The sequence below is a fragment of the Callithrix jacchus genome, chromosome 14, assembly GCF_049354715.1.
Source record: "Callithrix jacchus isolate 240 chromosome 14, calJac240_pri, whole genome shotgun sequence".
NCBI lineage: Eukaryota > Metazoa > Chordata > Mammalia > Primates > Cebidae > Callithrix > Callithrix jacchus.
Window position 1 is genome coordinate 105,573,618 of NC_133515.1, and position 14,015 is coordinate 105,587,632.

Consider the following 14,015-nt stretch of genomic DNA (forward strand, 5'->3'; position numbering starts at 1 on the left):
GAGATAAAAGCAACCTGGCCCAGGTCCCCAGCCTCTGAGTGGCCAAGTCTGAATTCTTAAGTGGCCGGCACTCATCTTGTTCCCACACCCTGCTGGACACCTGGGCGTGGGATCATTTCAGGACCAGATTCACACCTGGGGCTCTGTGCTCTAGGTTGGCTCTTTCCAGACACCTGATTCCACTAATCCAGCAATGGGGGGTGATGACCTAGAAACTCAAGGCCTCAAAATGAAGAAGTCTTATTTCAGGCCCTCGTGTGCGCTCTGGAAACTACACCCTAACAGGGGAGGAAACCACCCTGGGAAATAATCAGGCCTGCTCAGAGGTGGGTGTCCATGGAGGAAGCAACTCCTGAGGATGCTCAGGGGCAGAGGCGCTGGAACCAGGTCTGGACTGCTCGGGCCAAGAGAATCTCACCAGCCAGGTGGGCAGGGATGAGGCTCAGCCCCCAGGAACCTCCCGGGCCCACCCTTGACTCACCCACCACTCCTGGTCTTCCTCCCCATCCACGATGATCACATCCCCCTCGGAGAAGGTTAGCTCATCAGGGTTGTCAGCCACACAGTTATAGAGCGCTTTTACCCGCTTAGGCTTCAACTTGCTCTGTGTCAGGAGAGGGAACAAAGGTTAGTGTGGCTGGAGGCCTCAGCTCTCAGGGCAGAGAACTGAAGCACCTGCCTTTCCCAGTCTCAGGAGTCCTGTACCCAGGCCTGGGAAGCCCGAAGATACCAAGGCGGGGCAGGTCAGGGCGGCTCACGCGCCACGGAGAGAAAAGAGAAGAGCTCCCCCCAAGCAGAGAGCAGGGGCTGGGCCAAGGGCTGAGAAAGGAAGTGGCTAGGACAGGGTGCTCTGAGTGGGCCCACCCTGGAGCTGCGGTGGGAGGGCCAAGCCCACCAGCTGCTGGGATCCAAGCAATCAGGTATCGAGAAGACCCCTGCCCTGCCCCGACCCAGCAGAGAGAGGAAGGCTTGTTTCCCTGGGCCCTTGTGAAACCACCTGCACCCTTCTGGCTAGAGCAGAGGGGCAGGAAAGGGGGCTCATCACTTACTGCCTGTGACTTCCTAGGCATGGGTGCAGGGGGCTGCAGGACCACGGCATTGGACAGAGGACCCACAGCTTCTGCTGCAGAGAGATCCACTGTAGAGCAAGAATGAAGCAACTTGAGATATCCCATCAATCATAACCATGAGACTTAACGTACAAGCCACAGGGTGTGCCTGAAAGCAGATTTCCCCAGGTGTTCCAATCTAAGGGAAAAAAGAAACCTTCTGCCTTGGATGCAGCCCTTATAGAGCCTGTGAGGCAGCAAGTGTCCCCCAGTCAGCTGGGTGTAGCCAGGGCCTCCCTAGCTCCCCATGTTGGCAGGAGGGGACATGGTGGGGGCCCCAGGACTGAGCTGCTCAGGAGCAAGGGTCTCAGAGAGTGAGGGAGGAAGGCAGGAGGGAGGTGGGAGAAAAGCAGAGGAGGGGGAGAGGAGGGGAGGGGAAGGCTGGAGGTGGGGGAGGAAAGCAGGAAGGGGGAGGAGGTCAGCAGGAGGGAGAGGGGAGGAGGGCAGCAGGGCTGTGGAATGGTGGACAGCTGGGCCCTCCCTCAGGCCTGACCACCTGGCAGGGAAGGTCCTCATGCTGCCTGCCATGGACCAAGCAGAAACAAATTCAGTCCCAAATTAAACAATTACCAGGTCCTCTCGGCTGGCCTTTGTTGGTCAGTGGGGTGGACTTGTCAGCCCTACAAAAAGAGAGAAAAGGTAGATTTATTGCTACCTGAGGGTACCTGCCCCTATCTCATCCCCTTTTAAATTCTGAGTTTGAGATGAAAATGTGAGGGCGATTTCTTCCACTGTCACTCATCTGTCTCTTTATGGGAAAAGGATGAATGAGAGGCCCTGAGGAAAGTGCTAGATCCAAAGTTTCTGATCCTAAAACCAGGGCTTTTCCCAAGCACTCTGTCCATGTGAGCCTGCCGCCGATGGCCAGGGTCTGGAGTGATGCTGGGCACTGGCCCCGCCCCGAGTCTGCTCAGCCCCTTCCCTGCCTCAGTCCCATCACATGAGAGGGTGGAGCTGAACCTTAACCTCAGGCCCAGATGGCTCTGCCAGGACTGTGCTGTCCATGCCTCTGTGGCCCCTGCTTCTGGCAACAAATGTAGCTGACCACAGGCTCAGGACCCATCCATGAGCCTCTGGGCCAGCGGGCCCCAAAGCCACAAGGTAGAAACGACAAGTGAGGAGGTGGTTTTCAGGGCTGGCAGACAGGGCTCCATCAGCTCAAACCTGCCGTCTGGCAGCCCTGGATAAATGGGTTCTGGAGAGTCGGCATTTTCATCTGTGAAAGGTGTGACACAAGATCCGACAACTCCAGAACTGAGGACCAGAGCCTTAGATGAGGGGCTCTGGCTTCAGTTAACTGGTGGATCTCCTGGACCTAGCAGGAAGCCACGCACAGGACGGGGGCTGGAGCAGCAGAAAAGGAAGACCAGGGAAGAAGCGAGGGCAAGGATGGGATTCATTCCACTGTCAGGCACTCCCTTTGCTGCTCAGAATGAACCCCGCCTGGCCTCGTTGCTTGCAGTCCCAGAATGAAGGGAGAGAAAACATCACATTGGCTTTGCTCATACTTTCAAGGAACTGAAAAGGCATAAAACACAGACCCCTCCCATTTGACCAGTCTGGCCATTTGTTTTCCATCCATGTGTCTGGGTGTCAATGTCTACAGACATCATTCCCCTGACCTGGCTGACCCGCTGGCCCGCAGTCATCCCTGACTACAGAACACTCACAGGAATGGCCTGATCCTCACTTTTTCTTTAGGAGAGGAAGATGGCAAACTTTTTAGGCTTAGCGGCTTTTCTTTTTTTTTTTTTTTTGGAGATGGAGTCTCATTGTTGCCCAGGCTGGAGTGTAGTGGTGTGATCTTGGCTCATTGCAACCTCTGCCTCCTAGGTTCAAGCAATTCTCCTGCCTCAGCCTCCTGAGTAGCTAGAATGACAGGCATGGGCCACCATGCATGGCAAGTTTTTGTATTTTTAGTAGAGATGGGGTTTCACCACGTTGGCCAGGCTGGTCTTGAACTTTCAAGTGATCTGCCCACCTTGGTTTGTAATCCCAAGGTGCAGGCATTGCAGGCGTGAGCCACCGTGCCTGGCCTTTGTTTTTGAGTCAGAGTCCTGCTCTATTACCCAGACTCAAGTGCCTGGTAATAGTTCATAATTCATAGTTCACTGCAGCCTTGAACTCCTGGGGTCAAGTGATCCTCCCACCTCAGCCTTCTGATTAGTTGGGACTAGAGGTACATGCCATCAAGCTTGGCTAACTTTGAAAATTTTTCGTAAAGACATGGTCTCACTATGTTGTCCAGGCTGGTCCCAAACTCTTAGTCTCAGCCTCTGAAAGCTCTGGGACTGCAGTGTGTGCCTCTGTGCCCAGATGGCTTTGTGGATTCTAGCATCTGTCGCAATTATTCAACTCTGCCACTGTAGCAGAGTGGCACAGAAAGCAGCCCCAGGCTGCATAAACAAATGGTGTAGCCAATGTTCCAATAATATTTTATGAGCACTTAAGTGAATCTCACATGATTTTCATGTGTCATAAAATATCCTTTCAATTTTTTTTCCAACCAATTACAAATATAAAAGCTATTCTTAGTTAGTTCATGGGCCATACAAAGCAGGCAGCAGGCTGGATTTGGCCTGTGAGCCATAGTTTGCTGACTCCTACTCTAAGAGAACAGGTATGAAAATTCACATTTATACCAGAGACAAAACGACTGATATGGGGGAGGGATACTATCCTTTACAAAGAGGCTGTGCCAGTGTATTCCTTCAGAGTCGGAACCCCGCCAGGCACTGAAAACATGACTTATGAATCCTCCTCTGTCCTGGCCATCTCTCACCTCGCCTGCCCTGCTTCCTGACAGTCAGATCTGAAACCAGGTAAAATCGTGTTCAAGAGGAAACTCGTCCAGCTCCCCGAGCTAGACTTCTGAGAACCAGGAACGGCTGACTGCTCCTTAGCCAGAACTTCAACACATGATTTGGTCTCTCGAAAAACAGCAGCTTGGAGAGTGCAAATCCCAAGGAGTCGTAAGGGAAGGCAGAAGAGCCCAGAAGCTGAAAGAAGCGCGGCCTGCGGCCATTTTGGTATAGAGGCAGAAACAACTGGCACTGGAAAGCATTTATTACAGCATAATTCAGCAGCTGTTAAAAGAGTAGATGGCACACATATGCATGTTATGTTTTATTTTTATTTTCATTTTTTTGAGACGGAGTCTGGTCTCCGCTCACTGCAACCCCCGCCTTCTGGGTTCAAGTGATTCTCCTGCCTCAGCCTTGAAGTAGCTGATGATACTACTTCATCAGCCGCATCACTATACCTGGCTCATTTTTGTATTTTTAGTAGAGATGGGGTTTTGCCATGTTGGTCAGGCTGGTCTTGAACTCTAGCTTCAAGTGATCCACCCACCTTGAACTCCCAAAATGCTGAGATTACAGGTGTGAGCCACTGCGCCTGGCCTTGCAGGTTCTGTTTTAGAAAGTTATCTTGCAAAGTAGCATTTAAAAAGTTCTGGGAGTCTTCTGGTTAAAAATGGCAGATTTAAATACATTTACTTCCACTTCTTCCTAACAGGATCTTTAAAAATTAAACCTGAAAGAGGTCAGGCACGGTGCCTCATGCCTGTAATCCCAGCACTTTGAAAAGCCAAGGTGGGAGGACTGCTTGAGCCCAGGAGTTCGAGACCAGCCTGGACAACATAAGGAGACCCTCATCTTTACAAAATATAAAAATAAATTAACTGGGCATAGTGGTGCGTGCCTGTAGTTCCAGCTATACAGAGGCTGAGGTGGGAGGGTCCCTTGAGCCCAGGGAGGTCGAGGCTACAATGAACTGTGATCGTGGCCACTGTACTCCAGCCTGGGTGACAGAGCAAAAGATAAATCACAGTCAACCCAGTTGATCTCGGGAATGGAATCCCATTCCAGCAGTGAGCACAGTCGACCTAGTCGATCTCGGGAATTGAATCCCATTCCAGCAGTGAGCACAGTCGACCCAGTCGATCTCTGGAATGGAATCCCATTCCAGCAGTGAGCACAGTCGACCCAGTCGATCTCGGGAATTGAATCCCATTCCAGCAGTGAGCACAGTCGACCCAGTCGATCTCTGGAATGGAATCCCATTCCAGCAGTGAGCACAGTCGACCCAGTCGATCTCGGGAATGGAATCCCATTCCAGCAGTGAGCACAGTCGACCCAGTCGATCTCTGGAATGGAATCCCATTCCAGCAGTGAGCACAGTCGACCCAGTCGATCTCGGGAATTGAATCCCATTCCAGCAGTGAGCACAGTCGACCCAGTCGATCTCTGGAATGGAATCCCATTCCAGCAGTGAGCACAGTCGACCCAGTCGATCTCGGGAATGGAATCCCATTCCAGCAGTGAGCACAGTCGACCTAGTCGATCTCGGGAATGGAATCCCAATCCAGCAGTGAGCACAGTCGACCCAGTTCATCTCGGGAATGGAATCCCATTCCAGCAGTGAGGAAGGTCCTGAAATACTCTTATCTGTTCTGTAGTGTCCCCAAAAGGCTCAGGACCGTCTGGAAGGAGAGAAAGGTAATAAGCAGAAGAATTAGCCAAAAATCTGTTTTGGGAGCTCCTGAGTCCCTGGAATCTTGCCTCAGACACTGCCCTGCCCAACCTCCTGTGGACAGGAGGTTTCTATTCTTGGAGAGGCAAAATGGAGGTGTGTGAAAGGGGGGGTACCAGGTGCAGCTGTTGGGAGTATCCTGAAAAATAGAGGGACTAAGTAAAAGTTTAACTTTACTTCTCTGCTCCTAAAAACTTCAGACGAGAGACAAGAGGCCCAGCCCCATCACTTCACTGTGCAGTCGGCCGGTTTTTAATGCCTCACCTGGAGGAGAAACACGGAGCATTCGGTTTATGTGGAAAAGCCTGGAACACGCAGGGGTCAAACAGTGCAGGCAACACACACTGCATGAACGTGAAAACCGTAACACACCACGACCATTCTCAGGGCGAGGAGACTGAGAAATGATCTCAGGAAACAAAAAAAGTGCCTCTACAGAAAGAACTTGACTTGAGTATTATTATATGAGAACAGGCATGAAAGCCTCAGTAAAAGAACTGGGACATAAACTCCAGAAAAGCTCCCAGAAGGTAGATTTTCAAAGCACGCAGACAAGCAAAGCAGGAATGGCTGTGAGAAGGTGGTGGAGGGCTAGCTGACGGTGACAGCTTGGCTCGCCTGCTGCGGGTGGCACTTCCAGCCCCAGCCTAGAAGGAGGGAGCAAGTGTGAGCATCCAGCCTTCCCTCCTCAGGAGACAGATGGTGGAGTCAGAAGATAGGAGGGTCTGGGTCTACTTTTTGGACTGGGGTACAACCCAGAACACACACATTAAACTTAGCATGGGCAGGAAGCTAACTCCCACGTGTGAAAGCGCGGCGATGCTGAGGTTTGTTAGCCCACTTAGGACAGACAAGATGACACATTCAGTAGAAAGGCCAAGGGGTCTGAGATATGAGGAGTAAGAAATATTAAAAGAACAACAACAACAAAACACCCCTAATATTGAAGATATTAAAAAAAAATCAGTGAAATTTCTCCAAATAGAAGGATGTAGTGTGTACTTTGAAAGGCTCTGTCATCCGTCTGGCAGCGTGGATGAAAACACCCACACTGGAAAGTCAGAGGGTTCAGGGGACTGGGGAAGCATGTATTTTTAGTAGAGATGGGATTTTGCCATGTTGGCCAGGCTGGTCTCGATCTCCTAACCTCAGGTGATCTGCCTGCCTCGGCCTCCCAAAATGTTGGGATTATAGGTATGAGCCACTGCGCCTGGCCCCAAATTCTTTGAGAGGTGGAATTGATGACTTCCTGTGCCACTCCACAGCCCTCTCTGCCCCTGACTGTGTCTGAGCTTGTAACTGTTTGAGCAGTAACATATGGCAGAAGTCATGCCGTGCCAGCTTCCAGGGCCAGGCCTCTCTCTGGGGACCTGTCCTTGGACCCAGCCACCATAACGTAAGGAAGCTCATGCCAGGGATGCATAGGTTTTCCCGTTACAGCCCCGTGGAGGCTCCAGCTGACAGGCAGCGTCAGTTACCACAGGGTGGGATGAAGAGGCTCTGACCATGCCTCCCAGTCAACAAGTCACCCCGTGTCCAACCACCCCCAGGCTTTGAGTCCATTCAGCGAAGGCCCCAGACACTGTAGAGCAAAGACCTCACAGTGCCACCCAAACTCCTGACCACCTGTCGGCAGAACACAATGGCTGTGCCTCAGGTCTGTCGGTCTGGTGTAGTTTGTTACTAGAACAACTGAAATTAGAGACGGCAGTGTGAACTCATGGATTTCAATACAGAAAGATATGGAATAGAGAGATAAGTGGTATATGTATGCATCCATGTTCGTGTGTGTATATTTCTAAGTTCTAACAGCTCAGAGTTCCTGTGTGGGAGCAGTGACCCTCCACCTAGCCCCCAGAACTTGGCCTCTAAATATCATTTCCACTAAAAGGAACCATTTCCCCACCATAAAGAAACAGATTAACAGCCACGAACTGGATCCGTCTGCAACAAAGAGCATAATTTGGACAACTTGGACAAACAGCTAAGCTTGAACTGGGTCTAAAGACTGGCTGGTTCTACCTCCGTGTTAACTTCCTGATTTTCCAGGTGGTACTGTGCTATGTAGGAGAATGTCCCTGTTTGTGGAAAATCTGTGCTTCACACCACAGAGGGTCTATGTGTTCAAAACAACCTCGGGAAAACAGAAAGAAAACAGAGAAAACCCCAGGGGTGAGCATCAAATAGAACCCTGAGGCCTCATGTGTTGAGGATACTTTGTCTAAATTCATTCTGTGGACTTAAACTGTATGTTTGTAAGACATGTTTACAGTTTAAAAATCCTTGAGTTACTTTTAAGACCCTTCAGACCCGATTCATTAGTTATGTGACACCAGCGCTGAAGTAGGAACACAGGATTGCAAAGTTCCTCCAGACCCCTCAGCAGGTGAGGTCAGAGGGCAGGAGCATGGAGAGCCGAGCTGGCCGGTTGTGGCTTACCCCAGCCCAGGCTTCTTCTGTGGGAGGCGGCTGGGCGGCTGTGGGGGCAGAGGTGGGGGCCTGCTCTGTGAGACCACAGGCGGGGCAGGCTTGTTTGGCTGGCTCAAGGCTTCCATCATGCTGGGCGTCTTGGCAACGGGAGGGGGTGGCGTGGGGGTCAGGGGATCTGCGGAGAGAAAAGGAGAGACGCACAGAGGGTCATCCACGGCGCTTCCCACTCAGACCTCCTCACCGGAGGCTTTTCTGATAACGACTTCATTTTTCTGTTGCTGTTTCATAAGGAAAAACCTGCTGCTATTTCCTTGTTGGCTTTTAGAAAACTGTATTAGCAGGGAGCCCTTTCCAAACTAATAAGGACACTTTGAGCCTAAAGTTAGGATGACAATTTCTATTAGCCTGTGAGTGAGTATTTTCTCAGCTAGAACTCCCTGTGGGAAAGCCAGCAGTTTCCTGCTCTAGACTCTGAGACCCAACAGCAGGAGGGAAGCAGAGCCTGCTTTGCACTTATCAGGCTGCTGGGCAGGGTGGATCTGAGGAGAGATCGGGAGCTGTTAACTTTAATAATGCTCCTCCGTCTGCAGAGTGGGTGGGGGAAAAGTTTTATTACTGTCTACGTTTCTCAGAAAAGGAGGCTGAGGCCCCCAGAGGGGAGGAGCTCTTGCCAAGGGTGGCAGAGCTTGTAAGACCTGGAGAGAAGCTGTGAGCCCAAGTCTCCTTCCTCCCTTTCTCCTCCCTCTGATGGGCATTAAGCCCTCTCTAAATGTCAGGCTTATCATCCTGGGCCTTGCTGAAGGCAGCCGCCTGCCTCAGGATGGTTAACACATAAGGCACTGGGTTTCTCTCTGCCAGGAAAAGCCAGGAAGAATGAGGCCTTCAGCTGAACAAAGAGGAAACCTGGGGTGGGAAAATGAAGGCATCCAGCTTATGGTTCTTCTTTTTTTCATTATTGTTTCCTTTTTCCAACTTAAAGGAAAAGTCAAAAGGCTGACTCTAGCACACAAATGCAGTCCCAGGGAGGCCAGACAGAGAGGCAGGAAAATGGGTGGTGGGCTTCGGTGTGTTCGCCTTGGAACCCTCTGGAAGACCCTCCCAGACCCTCTGCTCCCAGCTGTGCCACCAGCACATGCACACATGGCACTGACTTTAGCCGGGGCTGGCTGCTTTTAATTTTATCTTATTCTAAGGAAGTCTCAAGTACCTCAGCTCAGGAATTCTCATGCTCTGGAAGCAATGAAGCCCAGAGATGCTGGACTCCCTGCTCCTGGGCTGCTGCAGCAGGAGACAGGGCAGCGTCCAGGGCTCGCTTCACTCATCCAGTGAAAAAAGATGCCCTCATTCTGCACACTGGAGAAAAACTTCCTAAAAACCTCCTCCTGCTTCTCTCCCCAAGGTTTTCAGGACTTTCAACCTCATCTCGACATTAAGGAAAACATGCCAGGCTGGGTGCAGTGGCCCATACCTGTAATCCCAGCACCTTGGGAGGGCAAGGTGGGTGGATCACTTGAGCCGAGGAGTTCGAGACCAGCCTGGGCAACATGAGAAAACCCCATCTCTACAAAAAATACAAAAATTAGCTGGGCATGGTGGCTTGCACCAATAATTCCAGCTACTCAGGAAACTAAGGCGGGAGGATGGCTTGAGCCCAGGAATTGAAGGCTGCAGTGAGCCATGATCGTGCCACTGTACTCCAGCCTGGGCGAAAGAGACCCTATCTTAAACAGAAAAACAAGGCCGGGTGCAGTAGCTCATGTCTGTAATCGCAGCACTTTGGGAGGTCGAGGTGGGTGGATCATCTGAGGTCAGGTGCTGGAGACCAGGCTGGCCAGCATGGCGAAACTCTGTCTCTACTAACAATACTAAAAAAAAATTAGCTGGGTGTGGTGGTGGGCACCTGTAATCCCAGCTACTCGGGAGGCTGAGGCAGGATAATCGCTTAAACCCAGGAGGCAGAGGTTGCGGTGAGCCAAGATTGTGCTACTGCACTCCAACCTGGGTAACGGAGCGAGACTCTCTCTCTCTCAAAAAAGAAAAAAAACAAACAAAAACAAAAAGCCAGATTGTAATAATCCAAGTGACTGTCCCCAAATATTGAAAATCACCAAAGGGCCAAAAGAAATCCTGGTGTACTGTGTAAAGGAGGAAATGTTGCTGAAATGCCTGGGAAGACAGAGGAAGGGAGTGAGGGAGCTACCTTGGTGATGTGGTGGGGGGACAGGAAGGAGTTTGCAGCTGTGACTGGGAGGCTGGGGGAGCTGGGAGCCCTGCACAGGAGCCAGGGGGCCATACAACACGGGGCACCTGGCACATGTCTGCGCCGGCAGGTATGTGGCTCCAGAGAGCACCCCCCGCCATCCAGATCTACAAAGCCCATGGGCAAGAAAGGCAAAAGGAAAAAAACGTACTGGTAGATGTCACACGAAGAGGGGGCAGCGGTGGATGGACAGCTGGCGGATCTGACGAAGATCGCTGCCGGCTTCCACCGTCCACACTTACAGAGTTTGTCTTCCACAGGGTGTTAGCAGAGGAGGCTGTCTGAACTGAACCCACACGCATGCACATAGACGCATGCACGCACACACAAACGTGCACACACAAAACAAAAACAGAAACAGAACACGGCGTTATTGATCCTCCCCCTTATGAAACCGTCAGTATGACCCTTCTACCTAGAACCCTGAACTGTTTTACTAATGTTTACTTCTGTCTCTGGCACGTGGAAGATAGACACTGACACCCACTAAACCAAAGATGTTTCAAGGACTATTCTCAGCTGGTTTTCTCAATCTGTGAAATTTAAAAATTCCTGAGTTTATTTCTCAAATATCAGTATCATTTGAAGAGGGAAATGAACAGCCACAATGTTCTCTTGCGAGCTCTGTATTTGGAGTTTCTGAACTTTTGCTCCTCTCCACCCTCCAACCAAGTCCTTCCCATAGGCCATGGGAGTCACCGCCATGCGAACGGGAGCACCATGTGCCCAGCCAGTGCAGGTGGAGGGCAGAGTGCAAATCAGACACTAGGGGAGGGGCTTTCTCTCCCTCCCACAAACATATTTCTGGCTGAAAGCCAGATGATACCAATCAGGTTCAGGTGACCCACAAAAGAGATGGCATTTCCCGGGTCACAAGCCCTTCTTTTGCCACACAAACGTCCAAGCTCAGGTGCACAGGGCCCAGGTGCCAGATGTGACCCCGTGTTTGAGGCTGTGCATGGCCTGTAGGGCATGGGCTGGGCCTGGAAATGGGCCGGGCCACAGGGTCCAGAGGAAGCCTTCGAGCTCCTTCTGTGGGTAGCCAGGTCTGCCCCAAGTGCAAGGCTGACACTGTCAACTCCATTTGCTATTTTTATTTGTATGTGGCATGTGGGAATTCCATCCAAGACCATGTGTAGGCTACACAGAGAATGGGGGAGATGGCAGGCAAGGGAGATGACCTACATCACCGGAAGAAGAAATGAAGCTAGAGACAGGAATGGCAAAAGGAAAGGGTAGGGAAAAAAAGCAAAACCCTCGAATTCCAAGACTTTGGGAAACCAGGAGATTAAGATGAAGAGTTTACCCATCCTTTTCCATGACCCAGCGGAACAAAATGAAATCTTTCCTCATGTGACACACACAGCCAACAAAAGTCACTGCTGGGAAGGAGGATGACCAAAACCATCTTGATTGTGGGGTACTCAGAATTAATGACTGCCCACAGGATCTGGGAGAGGCAGGGAGAAAGCTGCACCCCACTGGGCCCTGATCAGCCAGCCTGGGAGGCTTTGACCAGGAGGAGGTACGGCTGTGTGACTTCATCATGTAGCTGCCTTCCTCGCTCAAGGATGTAGGGTGTGTGGGGACAGCAAGCGGCTGGCTTCTGGGTCTGCCTGAGGGAAGGCCTGCTCTCAGCAGGTTTGCTCCTGGGGGAATGACTCAGTTACCCACAGGACAGGTTCATTACCACTTCTCTGAGTCTCCAGTGCAGAGCCATGTGAGGGTCTGTGAGACAGCCAGGGTGGCAGGGAAGATGCGCAAAGCCACACAGCTGAGCACACATGCAGCATGAAGCTGCAGCTGTCTGCTCAGCCCTGGGCCTTAGCCACCCTCACGCACCCACCCACCCCGCCCTGCTAGCAGCTACGGCATAAGGACAGTTTGGGATGTATTTGGGGATGCGGGCTCCACTCCATCAGTAGCCACAGCACCTGGATACATGCTCTGTGCAGACTCATATCCTTCCTGTGTCCCTCTCCCCCCAACAAAGCCTTAGGAGCCCCCTTCATGTGGGAAACCCTCTGAAGGCCATGGCCACGACTAAAACCCAGCCCAGAGCTGAGCGGGTCACTCGCCGGACCTGCCTTCAAGGAGCACCATAGCCAGCAGCTCTTCAGGAGTGAACAAATTAACTTTTGGGAATTTTGGTTTCCATATTTATAAAAACAAGAAGTATCACCTGTTGAGTCAAACCCTCCAGATTACAGCTGAGGTAAGAAAAGCATGCTTTTTGCCCTAAGACACTGGTAGGCCCACAGGGCTGGTTTTATATTTTACAATTAGGCCAAGCACTGCTCCCCAAATTAGTATCATTTTATCCTTCATTTTGTGGGGATTATTGGTAAGAAGTAATTGCAAGGGCCATAAGCTGGACCAGATGCATGCAGAAGAGAAATAAAAAGGAAAGAATGAAGGCCTGGGAGGGAGAGTAGAGAAAGTAGAGAGGGGTACGGGGGTGGGGGAGAGGGCCTGCAGGAGTGTGTCTTTCAGCCTAGCCCTGGGACTCTGGGCCGCCACCTCAGGCTGCCTTGGGGAAGTCCCTGTGCTACCCAAGCCAGGCAGATGCCACAACTCTGCCAGAATAAGAGTCAAATCAAGAGACTCTACCACCATCTGGCATAAGAATGATGAAATCCCTTTAGGAAGCAAACAGAAAATAACTACAAAACAAAAGAACCCAAAGGTCACCAAGTTGGAGGCAAGGCAGCTGCAAACTTCCCAAACCACAAAACAAGGCCCTTTAAATATTCAGTGACCACTGACAGCTTCATACCTTTGCCGACATTCCGAGGAGGAAGAGGTGGGGCACTGGTGGTGCTGGGAACTGCAGGCTGGGCAGGAGGCGGGCTGCCGCTCAGGATGGCTCCATAGGTCTCATTCTGCAAGATGCTGGGCATGAAAGCCCTCTGCTTGTCCTTGGCAAGATTTGCAGCATCTCTTGCCAAAGACACAGCATTAGACTGAAGCTGGTTGGCTCCCAGCTGGTAGAAGCTGATGGGCCGGTCTTCCCGCCGGTTGGGACTAGGCTGCAGGAGAATATCGGGGCAGAGACGTGTGAGATGAACTCCTCCTGGTGATAACATTCAATGCAGGGGCGGAAAACCTCACTGACACCAACTTTGCTGGGCTTGGTACCATTTGAGCTCTCAGCTGTTGCCTGAGAGCTGCGAGTTGCATGAGAGCTGCAAGAGTGAAAATTCACTCTTCCTTGTGTCTTGTGAATGAAACACACACTGATACAGTTTGGCTTTGTGTCCCCACCCAAATCTCATCTGGAATTATAATCTTCACATGTCGAGGGAAGGAGGTGACTGGATCATGGCAGCAGTTTCCCCCTGCTGTTCTTGTGATAGTGAGTTCTCACGAGACCTGATGGTTTTATAAGGCAGCTTTCCCTGCTCTTGCTCATTTGCTCTCTCTCCTGCCCTTCCGGCTTCCCCTTCTGCCATGATTGTAGGTTTCCTGAGGCCTCCCAGCCATGCGAAACTGTGAGTAAATTAAACCTCTTTCCTTTATAAATTACCCATTCTCGGGTATTTCTGTATAGCAGTGTGAAAGCAGTCTAGTACATATACACATACCAAAAAAGTCATGAATTAAAAGTTAAAATTCTCCACTCTGTGACTCCACTCTGTGATGTATTTAAAATACAAGCTATTTATCTTATGTTATCTCAACCT

At 51.1% G+C, this 14,015-nt stretch overlaps 1 protein-coding gene across 8 annotated transcripts in view; it reads right to left on the reverse strand.

The window, feature by feature from the left end:
* Positions 1-14,015, reverse strand: part of ASAP2 (ArfGAP with SH3 domain, ankyrin repeat and PH domain 2) — a 210,296-nt gene that overhangs the window by 4,032 nt on the left and 192,249 nt on the right. For 4 of the 8 annotated variants that reach the window (XM_054245229.2, XM_035273269.3, XM_054245227.2 and 1 more), the window contains exons 22-27: positions 13,109-13,361; positions 10,484-10,618; positions 8,082-8,247; positions 1,680-1,729; positions 1,050-1,138; positions 482-604 (exon numbers count right to left, since the gene is read on the reverse strand). In XM_054245229.2, the coding sequence (XP_054101204.1) occupies positions 482-604; positions 1,050-1,138; positions 1,680-1,729; positions 8,082-8,247; positions 10,484-10,618; positions 13,109-13,361 (816 nt within the window). Of the gene's footprint in view, positions 1-481; positions 605-1,049; positions 1,139-1,679; positions 1,730-4,157; positions 5,593-8,081; positions 8,248-10,483; positions 10,619-13,108; positions 13,362-14,015 lie in introns of those variants that run through there. The other 4 variants (XM_035273272.3, XM_054245228.2, XM_035273275.3 and 1 more) reach the window with 3 other exon arrangements.